The 17,014-nt window shown below is 45.1% G+C and overlaps 1 protein-coding gene across 1 annotated transcript in view; it reads left to right on the top strand.

Annotated features, from left to right (window-relative positions):
- The window catches only part of CTNNBL1 (catenin beta like 1), a 157,664-nt gene that overhangs the window by 99,326 nt on the left and 41,324 nt on the right, over nucleotides 1-17,014 (top strand). The window contains exon 11 of the mRNA XM_012927152.2: nucleotides 4,453-4,634. Coding sequence (XP_012782606.2) covers nucleotides 4,453-4,634 — 182 coding nt within the window. The remainder of the gene's footprint in view (nucleotides 1-4,452; nucleotides 4,635-17,014) is intronic.

Below are 17,014 nucleotides of genomic sequence, written 5' to 3'. Positions count from 1 at the left end.
TCAGGTACACCAAGATGGTCTAGTGCAAGGGCGCTGTCATATAGAATATATATATATAATATAATTTATATATATATATATATACACACACACATATACATATACATATATATACATATATACATATATATACATATATACATATATATACATATATATAATATATATATACACACACACATATACATACATGCACATGTACACACATATATACACACATACTATATATTTATACACACAAAAATGTGTCTATGTATATGTGTCTTATATGTTTAATATATAACTAACTCATGCATAAGTTTTTCATGGTGCACAGAGTTATTTGCTCCTGGAATCCATTCTCTAGTTGAATACCTTATGGTGGCCTGCAGGACTAGATAGTGTGGACTGATATAGCCCATGCTTTGCCCTCCATCTAAACTAGAAACACTCTACTGTTTGGTATACTTCCAGCTGAGCAGCCTTCTGCCTATTCTTAAAAAGAGAGAGAGAGAGATTGAATGAAAGGCAAAATGAAAGAGAGATCCATCTGCTGATTCATACAGAGCTGGGCCAGGCCAAAGCCAGAGGCATGGAGCTTCAGGTACGTCTCCCACGTGGGCAGCAGCGACCAAGTACTTGGGCTGTCTTGCCTCCCCGGGAACATGAACAGGAATCTGAATCAGAAGCAGAACAGTTGAAGTTACAACTGGAATTCTGATACAGAATCCTGGCCCTTCCTGTTTGTTATTGACTGTGCCAGCTCGTATGCACTATGAGGCCTTTGTGCTGGCTGTTCCTCCTGCCTTGAATTTTTTACCCCTAAAATTTAGATGACCAGTTCATACTGTCACTCAAATCTCAACATGATACTCTATTACCCTTACTAACCTAAACCAAAGGCACCCACACCAATCCTTTCACATCACTTTATTTCCTTGGTCCTTAATATTGTCAGGTGTCTTCATTGTTTACCGAGACCTAATCTGAAAGCTGCCCAGTAAATATTTGAAGATTAATTAATACATGAAGGAAAATGAAATGCTGGTCTAAGACTCTTCCATTATTATCTCACATTGATTTGGTCTCCCTAATAGATTTAGCATTTTTGGAAAGCAGAATCCGTGTCTGTTTCCTCTTTCTGCTATCACAGTGCTGTATAGGCACTCAGTAAAGACTATGTCTTGCCTTGGTTGCTTGGTTTACCAGCTGTAAGAGGAAATAAAACTGACTTACTGTTTCTGCCTAATAGAATATTAAAGGAAATAGAGGAGGGTGATAGTGTACTACCTAGAGAAGTACCCACAGAAGTACCTGGGAGGGCAGAGTTGTTACAAGACCTCTGATTTTGAGGAAGAAAACATACTTTTATTTTTCTTGAAAATAGTTTACATTTTTTAATTCTAAAAAGCACTACGTGCTCATTTTAGACAAATGAAAGATACTGAAAAGTAGAAAAGGGACTAGTAAGGAGTGTTTAGCCAAATCCAACACCCTATTGTCACCAAAGTACTCTAACTGGCAACGGGAGGAAATATCACCTGAACCCCAGAGTGGCTCCTGTGCTCAGTGGTGGGGACCAGGATGCCTGCCCCCTCCCTTCCATTCAGCAGCAACAAGACCGGAATGTCTGTTGTCGCTGCTTCTCTCTGGGATTGTACAGGAAGTTCTAACCAAGGCAATTAGGCAATAAAATGAAGTGAAAGGCATCCAGACTAGAAAGAAGTAAAACTATTAGTTTTACAGATAACATGATCATTTACATAGAAAACATTAAGGAATCCACAAGAAATTGTTAGAACTAGTAAACCAGATTAGCAGTGTTGCAGAATATAAGATGAATATGTAAAAGTCAGTTGTGTTTTTATGTATTTGCAGTGAACAATTCAAAAATGAAACTAAGGAAACCGTTCTATTTATAGTGTCAGAGAGCTTCAAAGCGTTCATGGAAATGTGGAATTAAAAGATAATGTGCATTGTCTGTGAGCGTTTTGAAACCCCTCAAAGTATCAAGAATAAAATACCTAGGAAAGAATCTAACAAAAGAAATGTAAATTTTATGCTCTGAAAACTGTAAAGCATGGTTGAAATGTATTAAAGAAGGTCTAAATAAATGGAAAAACACTGCCTGCTCGTGGGCTGGAAACTTGATGTCTTTAAGAAGGCAGTGTTCCTCCATTATGATCAACCAACTCTGCACAGTCCTTAGCAGAAGCCCAGCTAACTTCATTTTAAATGGACAAACTGATCCCAGAAATCATGTGGAATTGCAAGGGACCCAGAATAGTCAAGCATTCTTGCAAAAGAACAAAGTGGAAGGATTCCCAACTTCAAAAACTTACTGCACAGCCGTAATAATAATGTATATATACATATATATATATATACATATATATATATATATATGTATATATATATATCACAATGGATATTTTTGAAAATCCAGAAATAAAACCAAGTGTCTATGGCCAAATGAGTTTCAACAAGGGTCCCAAGACCATTGAATAAGAGAATAGTCTCCAACAAATGATGCTGAGGCATCTAGTTGGATATGATGCTGATGCATCTAGTTGGATATCCATGTGCAGAAGAATGAAGTTAGATCTTAGTTCACATCACACACAAAATGAACTCAGAATGCGTACAAGACCTAAAATGTAAGAACTGCAACTCTTAGAAGAAACCGTGGGACATGATAGTGGATTTGGTAGTGATTTCTTAGAGATAATCCTGAAAGCACATCCAGCAAAAGAAAAAAAAAAAAAGATGTTTGTTAAAATTAAAAATTTAGGCCTCAAAGGATAATATGAAGAAAGTGAAAAGACACCTCCAGAATGGAAGGTGATAGTTGCAGATTGTATTTTTGTTGAGTGGCTGGTATCCAGAATAAATGAAGAGCTCTCGCAACTCAATTCGTCACAATTATCCCAATTTTTAAGACAGCACAGTGTCTGAATAGATAATTCTCCCAAGAAGATAGATAAATGGCAAACAAGAACATGAAGAGATGCTTGTAGTCATTAGCCATCAAAAACATGCAAATGAAAATCACAGCAAGGTCTCACCTCACTCCCAATGGGATGTGTAGAACCAAAAAGTCAGATGATAGTGATGGCAAGAACATGGGGAACAAATCAGAGCCCTCCACATTGCTGGTGGCAATGTAAAATGGTACAGCCACTTTGGAAAGCGGTCTGATAGCCCTTCAAAGGTTAAACAGAGTCACCATGTGGCCCAGCAGTTCCACCCTTGACAAACATCTACCCAAGAGAAATCAAAACATGTCCACACAACAGCTTGTGCATCCATTTAATAGAAGCATTACTCAGTTATAGCCAAAAGGTAGAAATAACCCAGTTGTCCACGGGCAGATGGGGTAGATAGATTGTGGCACATCCATACAGCATGCTGTGACTTAGTCCTGAACTTGAGTGAAGTATCACTGCATACTGCCATGAGGATGAACCTTGCAGCCCTGCTTCCATATGAGAAAAGCCAGGCACAGGAGACCACGTGTTGTATGATGCCGTTTACCTGAAATGTCTAGAGTAGGCAGCTCCATAGGCAGCACCTGAATCAGTGGTTGCTAAGGCTGGGGTAAGTTGGAGGTGATAGCTGAGGGATACATTATTTCTTTCCAGGGTCAAGCAGGTGTGCTATAATCGCCTATGATGCTCACACATGTCTAGGAACATGCTATACTCCATTGAGTTGTATGTTTTAAATGGGTGAATTGTGCATGTGAATTATATCTCAAACTGTTAGAAAAATGAAGAATGCCTTAGATGGGAGATTATGGTTTTTAAAACATTTATTTCTTTTGAATCTTTATTATTATTTGTTAATTTGAGAAGCAGAGATGTAGAAACAGATATACAGAGAGGTATATACAGAGAGAGAGTGTGTGTGTGTGTGTGTGTGTGTGTGTGCGCACATGCGCTCCCACCATGGGTTCAACCCCCAGCAGCCTGGGCCAGGTTAGCTCCCAAGCCAGTACTTGAAAGTTCCTTCTGGATCTTCCATATGATTGGCAGGAGTTCATTGCCTTAAATAATCACTGCCACCATCTACCAGAGTCTGCACTGGCAAGAAGCTAGCCTCTTCACTGGAAAGTTACACACCCATCCCTGTTCCTTCCCAGTCTTGTTAAATATTTATTTTTCACGTAACTGTTGTATTGCTTCCTCTAGCATGTTGAGTATCACCTTTTGTGTTTGTCATTCTGACCAGAAGAATTTGTCGACCCTATTACAGACTCTCCTAATTGTTAATAAGCATATAATATTCCAATTAAATATACCCTCAAGTAGTTATTTCCTCCATAGTAGACATTGAAGTTGTTTTTTTTACCCCCCTCCTGTGTGGTGAGCATTGTAGCAAATTAGGTTTAATTGTTTGTTTGGGTTTTTTAATTGTTTTTTTTTTTTTCTTTAAACGCTAAGACTTCCCACATGAAACCGCTTTTGTTTGCAGGGAAAAGAAAATCTCTCGGAGCAGTGCATTGAAAGTGCTAGACCATGCCATGATCGGGCCTGAGGGCACCGACAACTGCCACAAATTTGTCGACATCCTTGGCTTGCGAACCATCTTCCCCCTCTTCATGAAATCTCCCAGGAAGATCAAGAAAGTAGGAACCACTGAGAAGGAGCACGAAGGTAAGGCTTGCTGGAGGAGTTGGCTTAATTTAGGCGCGGCAGGAAAGAGGGCCGAGGGACGGCCACTTGACCAGCCTCCGCCGTGCTCTGGGGGAGCAGATACCCAAAGGAAGTTCGTGCTACCCTTTCCTTGTCCATCTGCTGGTTTCCCACCCTGGGAAAAGCCACCCTGAGACCCCAGGGCACTGCTGGCCACCTGTGCTTGTGGCCCTCCTGGTGGTCCCATTTCCTTGTGGCCTGTTAATAATCCTGTGTGTGAAGGGTTTGTTTCCTTCGAGGTAATTTGTGGCAAGGTGTCTCTCTGATGGAAGACCCTTTTGAAAAGAGTAATGAGGTGGCAACACATGTCACCTCCAGAGTGGCGCTTTCATGTATTTCTGTATTAAAGTATGATTCAGGCAACATCAGGAATTGCCGAAATAAACCATTTACAGCCCAGGCGCCCCTTTTTTTTATGTTTCTCCTCCCCACTGGTACACACTCCCAGCAAAATGCTGCCATGAATTGTGACGCTGTAACCAGAGTAGTTACTGCCAGACCAGTCTGGTCCTGCTATTTCTGACGACCTGCTACGTCCACCCACACCCGCCACTAACAGCCGCAGTGCAGTCTGGAAGGCTGGGGATTTATGAATGTTGACAGGTCTGCCGGAGGACTCTCGCGCTGGAGAAATTTACATGGTGGAATGGTTATTCTAAGGGATGAGAAGGACGCAGGTCAGGGAGAGGAGGAGGACTGAGCTGATGGCCACCCACTTTGCCAGTCACATCACAAGGAACAATCATCTTGTGTGGGGGATGCGTCTCCTCGGTGATTGGTAGACTTGGCAACTGTAATCCGCAGGATCTTTTGCATTCCTCACCCTCCTGGGTGAAAGTTTGAGAGCTTCTTTCTGTGCCTTCTCGAATCAACCTGGCTGAGCATCTTGCAACTTGGAGTGGCTAAAGGGAGAGTGGTGTGACCTGTCTCCAGCGGTCACTTCTGCAAATGCTGTCTCAGATCAAATTAACTCAGCAGAGAGTCTGGCAGTGCAAAAACCGTGGGCTGGAGAGCTGAGAACAAGTAGTAGTAGACTTCCATTTTATTTAGCTCAGGATACTGACCACACACGAGCTGTGAGCTTGCCAAAGCCTCTTGTGGGTCTGTGCTTCCTTCCCCAGTGTAATTCAGCCAAATGAAATCAGGGCATCTTGGAGGTCCAGAAGGTAAAATTATGCCGTCACGGTTCATTGACACCCCAACACATCCCTTGCATTGCTGAATTATTTAAGATCTGATTTAGGCCTCGGGGCCTGTGGAGTCAATGGCGGTTTACTGGATTTTGTGGATGAGGAAGTCAGCTGAGAAAGGCACCAACTGTGGTTCTGCCTCTAATTAGCCGGGTGACTTTTGATCTCTCTCCAGCGCCCCCAGCCTCACTCCTTTGTACTGCATTACCCTTCTGGTCAGTAAAAGAGAGCTGGACTGGGGAGCTAGAAGCTCTGATGTCTGGACCTTGAGGCTGTGAGGCCCTGGCCCCTGTTGCCAAGGTTGCCCTGTGAGCCTGCACTGTGTCTAACCAGCAGCTTCTGCCGGGACCCTTGGTGCTGTGTGTTGAGCTTGAAGAGAAACAGTACCCTAGCAGATTCTTGCTGTGTGGTACTGGAAGAGGAAGTGACAGATTTAATGAGCAGCTGTTTTCCTTCTGAACAATGTGCCCGGTGGCATGCTGGCAGCAGTACACTGCCTATGGAGCACCCACATTAGGAGTCTGATGACTTTGTGTTAGTGAGGGCAATGGCTTGGTAACACAGCTCCTGGAAGGCATGTTTGCACTGTAATGACTGCTAAGGGTGAACTCTACTTTCTGACTGTACCAGCACCCAAAGAGCAGAGCAGAACCCCAAGAAGAATGTGCCCTGCTATCCCTGCCAACTGCTGCTGCTCCTGGTGAATCAACCCTCAGGCCCAAGTGCTGGGCTGAGGATGGAGGTGGGGCGAGGCACGCTGGGCAAGGTTTCTTAGACCTGCCCCATCCTCTGAGTAGGTCCTGTGCTCTCAGTGGCTCTCTGGGTGCTAGTCCTTCTGATAGAAATGTACCAGGTTAGTGCCAAGCCAGAGCACAGAAACCTTGGCAGTCAGGGTGTGCATCAGCAGCGAGCTGGAGTCAGGAGCTGGAGCTGAGCACTGAGCCTGGCGCTTCTGTAGGGGATGCAGGCATCTTAACCGCTAGGGTGGAACTACTACTAAAATGGACTGTTGGTCCCAGGACTTTGCCTTCACTGGCCTTGAGATTATAGACTCAGGCCTCGTCACCTCTGGCTCCTACTGCCTAGCATGCACAGCCACTGTCAGTTGCCTGTATGAATGAGGAACAGCTTCCTCAAAGTATGTTCCTTGGGAAGACATGTGGGTTCGGTACTCCCCTGCACCCCATGAAGCAAAAATCAATGTAGTTAAATGCACTCAGGTTAGTGGTTGATAGCCATATCGTGAAGTGAGAAGTCTTTCCCCAAGTTGGTTTGGAATCAGAGATAAGCAGGTTGCTGGCCGTAATTTTAACTTGTTCACATTGACAGGGAGATCATGGCAGAAAATCCTTTGAGAACCACATTGTGTGCAGAGCTTCTAATTGGTAAAATCACCCTTTGCTGTGCTTTTTTGCATAGTCCAACTTCTACGTACACACCAAAACTAGGAATCTGCTTGCCAGGCCAGAGCCCTACCTGCTCTCCTTCCTATCTGGTCAAGACTCAGAGCTGCCCATACACCCTGGTTGGCCTCTGTACGTCCATCCCAGTCCAGTCCAGTCTGTCTCATGTCTACTCCCTGTCACCTTTCACGCCCCCAGGTTCCTGTGGCAGTAGCTGATGGATTAGCTGCATAGCTAACCTTGTAAACTTGGGTACATTACCACACTGCTGAATCTCAGCTCCCATGTCTGTGAAACAGTGAGAAAAGAGTCTGCCATACAGGGTGGTTGTGAGCGAGAGTCTGAGAAGATGGTATCTGAATGTTCAGCATGGGCCCCCAGATATATAGAGACTTCTGAAATTTGAGTTCTCACAGCAGCAAATCTGCCTCTACTTCTGCTCCCCCAGCCTTCAGAGGGGTGAGGGGAGAAGCCAGACATGGACGGCCCACACTTTGACTGCATGAGGGCTGGGAGAGTCTGCAGGGGTCCAGAGATAACTGACAGTGGGCAAACCCATTCTTACTGAGAATATCAAGAGCCATAACCTGCTGCATAGTGGGGTGGGCCGAGCAGCTGTGCTCCCAAAACCAACAGGAGGGGTCTGGAGAGGAGAACCTCTTGATTAAAGGTGGCCCTGGGGCTAGAGTCAAGGAGGAAAGAGCAAAAATCACCCTTAAACCTAGAATTGCTGGTAATTTAGTTCCTCTGTCCAGAGTTGGGATGGAGAAGGAAAAGAATTAGTGTAATTGAAATCCATTCAGGTTTGCATAATAAAGCCTTCAGAAATAGATCAGGGTAGGCCCTTAGCTTGGGGGATGGGATGGAAAGAAATGATTTGCCCATGGGTGCAGTGGCACCACTGGCTGCCTCCTTGGTTTCAGAAAGAACAGCAGAGAGTCTGTATTGTCGCCTGGGTGTTAGCTGCTACAGAAAAGGCGGGTACGAGAAGAGAGCTGGGAATCCAGAAATGGCATCTGACCTTTACTTCTTGTCTCCTTCTGAAATTCTTATTAAAATAGGTCCAATTTTCTTTGGATTGCCTCATTAGGTAGGTGAGTTATTGAGTTTGTAGCAGTTCTAGTTAATTGCACTGTTTTAACATGGTCCCCCTGGAGGCTGTTACGAGCTTCAAGGGAGGGAGCTACCAAGCAATGTGTAGGTGCGCAGTGTGCACGTTAGGAAGGCACGCACATTCTTATCACCAGTGACAGCAGTTGATAGCAGGTCAGTGCTTTAAAGAATAGTTTTCTGTCATCGGCAAAGAATTCTCAGCGATTCTGGTGGATGCCACGTGTTGGGGAGCATGGCGTTGCTTCGTGCTATTTCAGGCTACTAGCAGTAGGAATGTAAGCCAGAGCTCTCAGGCCACCTTAGGGGCTATAAAGAAACACTGTTGAGGTCTCTCTGGTGGGTGGTGGTAATGCTATGGCCTTGTCTGGAGCCCACGTTTATTGGGGCTCCTGCTGCGTTCCCATGTAACAGGCCCTACCCAAGACAGGGTCTGTGAGGACAGAGCAAGATGGAACTTCCGTGCTGGGGGACTGCCCTTTTCTGGCCTCCTCCAAATCTTCTTCCTCTGCCCGTACCCTCTTGCGTGCATTTTCTTCAAGACTACAATGTCTAGCCAGGTTCTTTTTTTTTCCCCTCCTCCACATACTCTCCCTGTTAGCTTTAACCTCCATCTCTACCACTACTGTCCCCAAATTTTCACCCGAGGTTTCTCATAACCTGCAGACAAGTCTAGCATAGATTCACCCTCAGCTTGTCCAAAACCATAGCTGTTCTTTCGCGGCCTCCAGTCTTTTCTGCTTCCCTTCTTCCAGCAAGTGGCCATGGCAGAAATTGAAGCCCCTTGCTTAGCACTCATGCTTCCTGCCTCACTGATCAGAAGTCCCATGAATTCACCTTAGAAAAGTCTCTTGGCTTGGTCCTCTCCACTGTCACTGTCTCTGCCCTCATCACTGTTTCCCAGCTTCTCCAGAGCCTTAATCTCTCTTACCTGGTCTCTGAATTCCCATGCCCTCTTTTGATGTCCCAAAGCCAGCACCCAGGGCTTTGAGAGAGATACTCCCAGCCTGCAGCAAATTTACAGTTTCAGAAAAGAGAAACTGTACCACAGAAATTGTACCAGCAATTCTATAAACAGAACAGACAAGAGTACTTCACTGTAAAAATGTGAACAAGAGAATGAGAGTGCTCAGAGAAGATGACATTTTTGATGAAAAGTAGATGCTACAGGTTGAAATAAAGGACCTGGAATTTGGCCAGCCAGGTCATTTGGGAGTGCCCATATTCAAGCATGTGTGGGCATGGCTTTATGCAGCTAATGGGAGCTACACCTGACAGCAACCCTGTGAGGCTGATGGTAGTTCTGGTTCTGAAGATGGAGAAGTTGGGAGACTGGATGATATCTTGGCTTGAGCTTATAGGATACTGAGTAAAAGGACTTCCTATCCTCCATTAGTTTCTCTTGACAAATCTCAGTTCACAAAGTCATTGCCATTGGTATCTTCTCCCCTGGGTCCACTCAAGCCTGCTGTTTGCTGGACTGCTGCTATAGTCAAAAGCGCTCATGATCACACAGCCATGGTTGTAATCTTGGTGCTTTGATACGTCCTCTTCTTTGCAAACTACCATGTTATTTAGGTGCACATTGTAAAATGACTTGGTGTAATTGTTAGTCATTGGGTATTTCTGCCTATCATAGTGCTGGATGCATGACAGATACGCAGTGCATGTCGGGCAAATCAAAGAGTGAATGTATTTGATGTCTGTGCACCCTGTGTATTGGCTGCCACCGAGATGGGAGCACATGCTGACAGGAGCATTGCAAGATTCAGGGTGTCCTCCTTACCCAAAGCATGACTCGACCATAAGCTGCTCTACCTCTGCCCCACAGTAGTGTTCAATGCATCTTTGTTTCTTTGTAAAAATAAGACTCATTCCTACCTTCATGGGTTATCGTGAAAATCAAGTGAGCTGACTTATGCCAAGTTCGATGTGGTGTGGGGTGCTGACACATGCTGAATCAGTACAGAGCATTGTTTTAATGCTGACCTCAGACACCACACACCATGATACAGGTTTACCCCAGAAGTTGTGGTAGCCCAGAGGAAACAGAGGCCCAGAGATTCGTGAAGGGCTTAAGAGAAGAAAGGGCATATCAGTGTTCCTGGAAGGCCAGTGAGGGCAGTGGCACTGAAGGGCAACACCTGCAGATTAGATGAAATAATACAGATCTTGGACCTGGCACAGTAGCCTAGCAGCTAAAATCCTCGTCTTGCATGTGCTGGTATCCCATATGGACACCAGTTCTAATCCCGGCAGCCACACTTCCCATCCAGCTCCCTGCTTGTGGCCTGGGAAAGCAGTGAAGGATGGCCCAAAGCCTTGGGACCCTGCACCTATATGGGAGAATTAGAAGAGGCTCTGGGCTCCTGGCTTCAGATTGGTACAGCTCCGGTCGTTGCAACTACTTGGGGAGTGAATCATAGGATAGAAGATCTTCCTCCCTGTCTCTCCTCCTCTCTGTATATCTGATTTTGTGATAGAAATAAACAAATCTTAAGAAAAAAGAAAGAAAGAATACAGATCAGGTGGTTGGCATTGGGATTCTTCCATTAATACCCAGGGCTGGAATGAGGCTAGGTTTGCAATATGTATTCCTGATTCTTCCGTGCTGGTAATTTTGGAAGAAGGCAAATGCTGAAGAAATGCTTCTCCCAACTGAAGCTTGTCAGTTTGGATTTGGGCCCTAACCGAGAGTTCCGCTGGGGGTCTAAATTAAAAGCCAACCTCCCCCTCCCGACCCAGGGGCTGTGCTCTTTATCTAAATCGCCTCTAAACAGAGAATCTTAATTTTCTCTCCCCATTTTTATATTCCCCAAGATTGAAAATCCCAGAGTTGTTTATAGTGGTCGGCCCCACTGTGAGAAAAGAGTGAACGGTATTTTAAGAATAGCATCACACCGTGTACTGACAGGCACTTTGTGTTAAACAAGGGTGACAGTGTTGTGCTGGTTTTTGTTGTCCTTTGGAAACCTTATAATTGAACGCTTTCTGGATCAGTTCCTTTTCACTCCCTCCAGCTGCTTGTCTCATTTGTGACCTTGGATGACAAAGCATAGGGGCGCTGAAATAAACAATGTGTTTGGATTTGGGACTCTCCTCGTCAGGCCAAACTGGCCCCTCTGGTTTAGTGATCAGTTCAGCTTGGAGGAGGGAGTTAGCTACCCACAGGTCTCAAGACTCCTTGTTCCCCCCAGTAGGGTCAAGCATAGCTGTTGGCTATAGAGGAAGTGGGACACTGAGCAGAGGTGGGTGGTAGCTGCTCTGTGGGAAGCACTCTTCTCTTCTGGGGGAGGAGGTGGGATGGACTCCTGACCAGCTCCCTGCTCTTGGACTTCCAACTGACATGCTTTGGGCTTTACAGGTATCCACACTTCATGGACTAGCCATTTTCTCTTTTTTACAAATGAGTCTCAGAGGTTTGTCAGTTACCAAAATCCTTCTAGAAGGTGAGTGATGCAGAATGTATGCCTAGGTTTGCTACTGAAGCTCCTGGCAGCACCGAGATGGCCCCTGTTGGTGATCCAGAGACAGCACAGCACCGTGGAAGGAGGATTGTCTTTCTGGGCAGAGAGACCTCATTTCTTTTTTTTTTTTTTTAAAGATTTATTTTATTTTTATTACAAAGTCAGATACACTGAGAGGAGGAGAGACAGAGAGGAAGTGGAGCTGCCGGGATTAGAACCAGTGGCCATATGGGATCAAGGCGAGGACCTTAGCCACTAGGCCACGCCCCGAGCCCGAGAGACCTCATTTCAAATCTCAACTCTTCCCACAAACTAGCTAGTGGCCTCGGGCAAGTTATTTCTTCTCTCCAGACCTTGAATTTCCTCCTCAATCAAACAGGCCTGATAGAACCTTTCTGTGAATGCTGTGCAATGAATAATGATCACGAGTATCCTGCATGGCCTCCAGCACATAGACACTGAATAAATGGTAGCATAGGCTACTGCCTGTCAGCCTCCTTGCAAAAATAGCCATCCCTATGTCTCCCAGTTTTTATGTTTACATGTGGGATGCGAACTCCTTGGCTTTGGTGGGTGTGAAGCCCACCTGGCACCAGGACTGTGTATGTGATCCAAACAAGAGCTACCAGAAATGGGACAGCCTCTGTTTATCATGGTGGTCTGTTAACCTGGCCCCTGGGTTATGATGTCAGTGATGCCAACCCTTGTTAAAGTTTGTCACCTTGAACGAGGTGCCTACCTGACCTTCTGTTCCCATGAGGCTCTTGTTTTCGACTGTCCTCACAGAAGGTCAGCTTTGAAGATAGGAGTCCCACGGGGTGGTCCATGAGACCTGGTTCATTCTTTCATTAAACAAACATCCGGTCCCTGCTTTGTTGCAGGCTCAGAGTTATAAATGGATAGAAGGTGAATAGACATACAGCCCAGCTAGGGAACTACAGAAACCTGCATTTACAGTACAAGGGGAAAAAAAAAAAAAACAGAGGGTAAGTAAGCTCCCAGCCCAGCTGGCGACCTAGCCATAGAAATCTGCATTCCTATTACAAGGCACGAGGTAGATGGAAATGTAAGGCACTGTGGGAACAGCACGGAGGGCTCCTGGCTGACCTGAGTGGTGAAAGAACAAACACAGATTACATACATCCTTGATTTAGAGATGTAGCCCTGGAACCAGCCCTTCAGTAGGAGTTAGGCAGGTGGAGAATGTCGAGTGGAGAAGGCCGCATGGATAAAACAGAAATTAGGAGTGTGGACTGTAGTGAGCCTGAAACCTAGCTGCTCATCAGCATCATCTAGGATCCTGATGAAAACTGTCAGTCTTTGGCACATGGTCTCAGAATTTCCCATTCCACCAGCCTGCATAAAGTGGGTCTGGATTTTTACTAAGCTTCCCAGGAGTGTCCTCTGGGACCAGTCTGGCACCAGTCCTTGGTGACTAGAGCTTGGAGTGCGAGATTAGATGGTTAAGCAAAGCCAGACCCGGAAGGACCCTGCAGAGTTGTTGTGAGGGTTAATTAACTGAGTTGATCAATGGACAGTGCTTAGGACAGTGCTGGTTCCTAGCAAGCATTCGTCAGATGTGCGTAGGCATTGCTGTTAGGATGGTTATTTTATTGTTACACTAAAATGGCTCTTTCCTATCCTCCTTCCCCCAATTTTTATAAGCCAGAGGTCTAGTACTAGTTCAGTGATTTTGACTATTTCAGCTAATTTAGCACAAATGTAATGTTGGTTTTGAGGGCTTGCGTGGGAAAGATGAAGGAGAAGCATTTATCACTCCTATTTTTCTTTTGCATTTTTCATTTTGCCAGGTGGAATCTTGGTTCCTTAGTGGCAACATTAGCAGAATTCTTATTGTGAAAATAGAATTTTCCGCTGATGCATTTGTTATTTTGTCAATAGGACTCTGTTAGTTTTCATTTATAATCTTGATTAAATTTTATAGGAGTAGTTTAGTGTGCAATTATCTCTTTTGTAAGAAGTAAAACAAATACCAGCAGTATAGAAGCAACAGTGGAAAAATAGCCATGCCCCTTTAGGTTATTTCCCTCGCATTTTCAAGTAGAGCTCCTATGAGGAAATAACTTAGGAACTGGGCAGCAATTACCACAAGCCCTGTTTTATTAAAATTCAGCACGGCAGCTCTACTAGAATGCACTTCCTAATGCTACCATTTGTGAGCTCACCTTCCAAGAGCATGCTCCCTGCACCTGCCACCCCTAGTGACCTAAGATCACCTCTGCCAGGATCTCCTTCTGACCACCCTGCTACTTGGATGAAGGTCCTGCCCTGTTGGCACCATTAACTTACAACTTTGGGGTTTAAAGGTCTACATGAGTTGGGGATTCCAGTCGTGTTCAGACCATAGCAGGGTCCAAGCATCTCTGTAACAGGCTCTGGATACTATTTGTCAGCCAATGCGGAGACTACTGGCCAGGGCACATAAAGCACAAACCTCACTCAGTGTCCTTACTTTCTCTCTCTCTGCCCAGGAGAAGCTTCTCAACATGGTGAATCTTTGGGTGAGACTTGGCTACACACAACTTCAGTGCTTTTCTATGAATATAAACAAAGTAAAATAATGTAGAAGATTCAGAAATAACATTAAAGGCTAGAAGGAAAGTGAAAAGGCATCCCCAGCCTGTCTTCCCCACCCTGCAAACCACCACCTGTAGTTGATTACTGAGATCTTCAGACCCCTTTGGGGGTTATGGGTGTGTGTGTGTGTGTGTGTGTGTGTGTGTGTGTGTGTGTGGTTTTGTCTATGTAGAATCATGATGCACTTGGTATTTTGCATCTTCTCTTTGTTTGCTCACTGTGTCCTAGGCATCACTGTCAGAGACAGGCCTTTTAATGGAGTAGGTCCCTGGACCATATTCTCAGGAGGCAGCATCCATTTCCAGTGAAATGATGAGGTCACTGTAGTGATTGCAGGCTAGACAGCTAAGCTATGCTGGGGCTGTGCTGGCTCCTCCATGTCCTAAGAGTGTGCGGAGTGGGGGGCTGGCTTCAGGATGGTAAGGGCACAGCTTGGGGGGTCTGAAGGCTAATGGCATCAAGTTCATTTGGTTAATGCAGCATTAGAAGGAGAAGTTTTCTAATGGAAATTAATTTTTTTTTTAATTTTTAGTTAATTTCAGTGTGTTAGTTGGGTAGGCACCTGACAAAAGATGTAATGGTGGGAGGGGATCAACTGACAATCAGCATGCAGACATACCCAGTTCCCAGAGAGCGCAGTCCCATGTGAGATGGTGGCGAGCGTCCATCCTCCTGGACCCTGCTCACACTGGCTGAGGTGTTTCTGTGCAGCCTCCTGCAGTGTGCTGGGCAAATGCTCTGTGCTTGGAATCATGTTACAGTTCTGCTTGTTTGTTTCTTTAATGGTAAGATGTGTTTGGCTCGCTTTTGTAGCCAGATTGATTTTGCTTGTGGGTGTCCAGATGCTGATGAGCTGTAATTAGCATAAGGAGGAGGTTGGAAAGATGTTGAACATTCTTTCCAGGTAGTCAAACAAAGGAGCCCTCTGAACAGAGATTTTTTTTTTTCCTTTTTTTTTCCCCAGATATGGGGTTTGAGAAAAGCAGCCCGTTTGTCAGTGAGATGCCATCTGTTACAGAGTGTGTATGTTTGTGGTGGGCACCGTGGGTCACCACTGGGGATACGGTTGAAGAGCCAGGTTGTGAGCAGGGCACAGGGATGACTTTGTGCAGCCAAGCACCTCCCCGAGAACATCAACTTTTAAGTTCCCTCCAGTAGCGTCTGCGGGGAAAGGAGCGCTAAGCTGGCTGCTAGCCTGGCCTTTTTGTTGAAGCTTTAGCTTGGGACTTGGGGCTTGGGGCTTGGGTCTTGGGACTTGGGCAAACCATTGGCTCCCTCTGAGCCTCCTGTTTCCTCACCCATAGAATGCAGCTGGTGATGTTTTATGGTGGCTGGGTGAGACTGTGTGTAATGAATGTGCTTTGTCTGCGCTGAAGTTCTGCACCTGTTAACACAGGGCCCGCGTGGCTGCTCCGACCAGTCAGTGCCTGCTTGCCTCTCCCACAAACCTTGCTCTTTTCATTTCTGTCACTTATCTTCCCGGTTCCAGGCTCCAAAATAGAAGGAAAATGGTTGTTAATCCATTCCCTCTTTGCTGCAGCGTTACTGTAAAATAAATTAGGCATATCGTTTTGATAATCACTAAAAAAATGCCTACAATGTTCCTAAATGTATTGATTACTAGTAAATCATGTCTGTGTTAAGTATGCCTGCTGGCTGGCAAACTTCTGAATAGCAGTGTTTGCTGGCCTAGTCAACAGGCTGATTTTTCCTAACCATGTGTCTGCCAGTCCAAGGGTGCTGTGGCGATGACAGTAACAGTGATGCCTCACAGTTCTAGTGGGTTCGAGGTGTCATGGTCTCTAACATCAGCTCTCCTTTAGGGCATCATTAGCCTGTTTTATTACTGAGGAAACAGCTCCAAAGAAGTTCAGCATACCCAGCACTTACATGAACACCTGCCAGCATAAAGCACCTGTTCTTGATACTGTGCTTCAATCTCTGAAAATAAAAGTTAAGTGACTTAATTGACACAGCAATAATCCTGAAACATTAGCTATTGTTTTAATAAAATAGGAAAATTTGGGGTTGACATTGTGACATAGCAGGTTGAGCTGCCTACAAGGCCAGCATCCCATAGGAGAGCACCACTTCCAATTCTGCCTGCTCCACTTTCGATGCAACTCCCTGCCAGTGTGCTTGAGAAAACAGCAGAAGATAGTCTAAGTGCTTCGGCCCCTGCACCCACGGGGGAGACCTGTATAGAAGTCCAGAGCTTCTCCCCTGGCCTCCACCTGGCCCAGCTGCAGACACTGTGGCCATGTAGGGAGTGAATCAGCAGATGGAAGATCAGTCTCCTCTCTCTGTACATGTCCTTTTCAAATAAATATTAATTAATTAATTAATTAAAATAGAAAAATATATGATGCTAGCCAGACAGAAAAGCTGCCCTATCATATTTTTTGATATTTCATAATGTGAGGTGTGATTCTTTTTCAATCACTTAGTTCTTTTTTTTTTTTTTAAAGATTTATTTACTTTATTACAAAGTCAGATATACAGAGAGGAGGAGAGACAGAGAGGAAGATCTTCCATCCGATGATTCACTCCCCAAGTGAGCCGCAACGGCCGGT

The sequence above is a fragment of the Ochotona princeps genome, chromosome 22, assembly GCF_030435755.1.
Source record: "Ochotona princeps isolate mOchPri1 chromosome 22, mOchPri1.hap1, whole genome shotgun sequence".
NCBI classification, from domain to species: Eukaryota; Metazoa; Chordata; class Mammalia; order Lagomorpha; family Ochotonidae; genus Ochotona; species Ochotona princeps.
The sequence above is the reverse complement of the archived record's forward strand: the minus strand, read 5'-3'. Positions and strand labels throughout refer to the sequence as shown.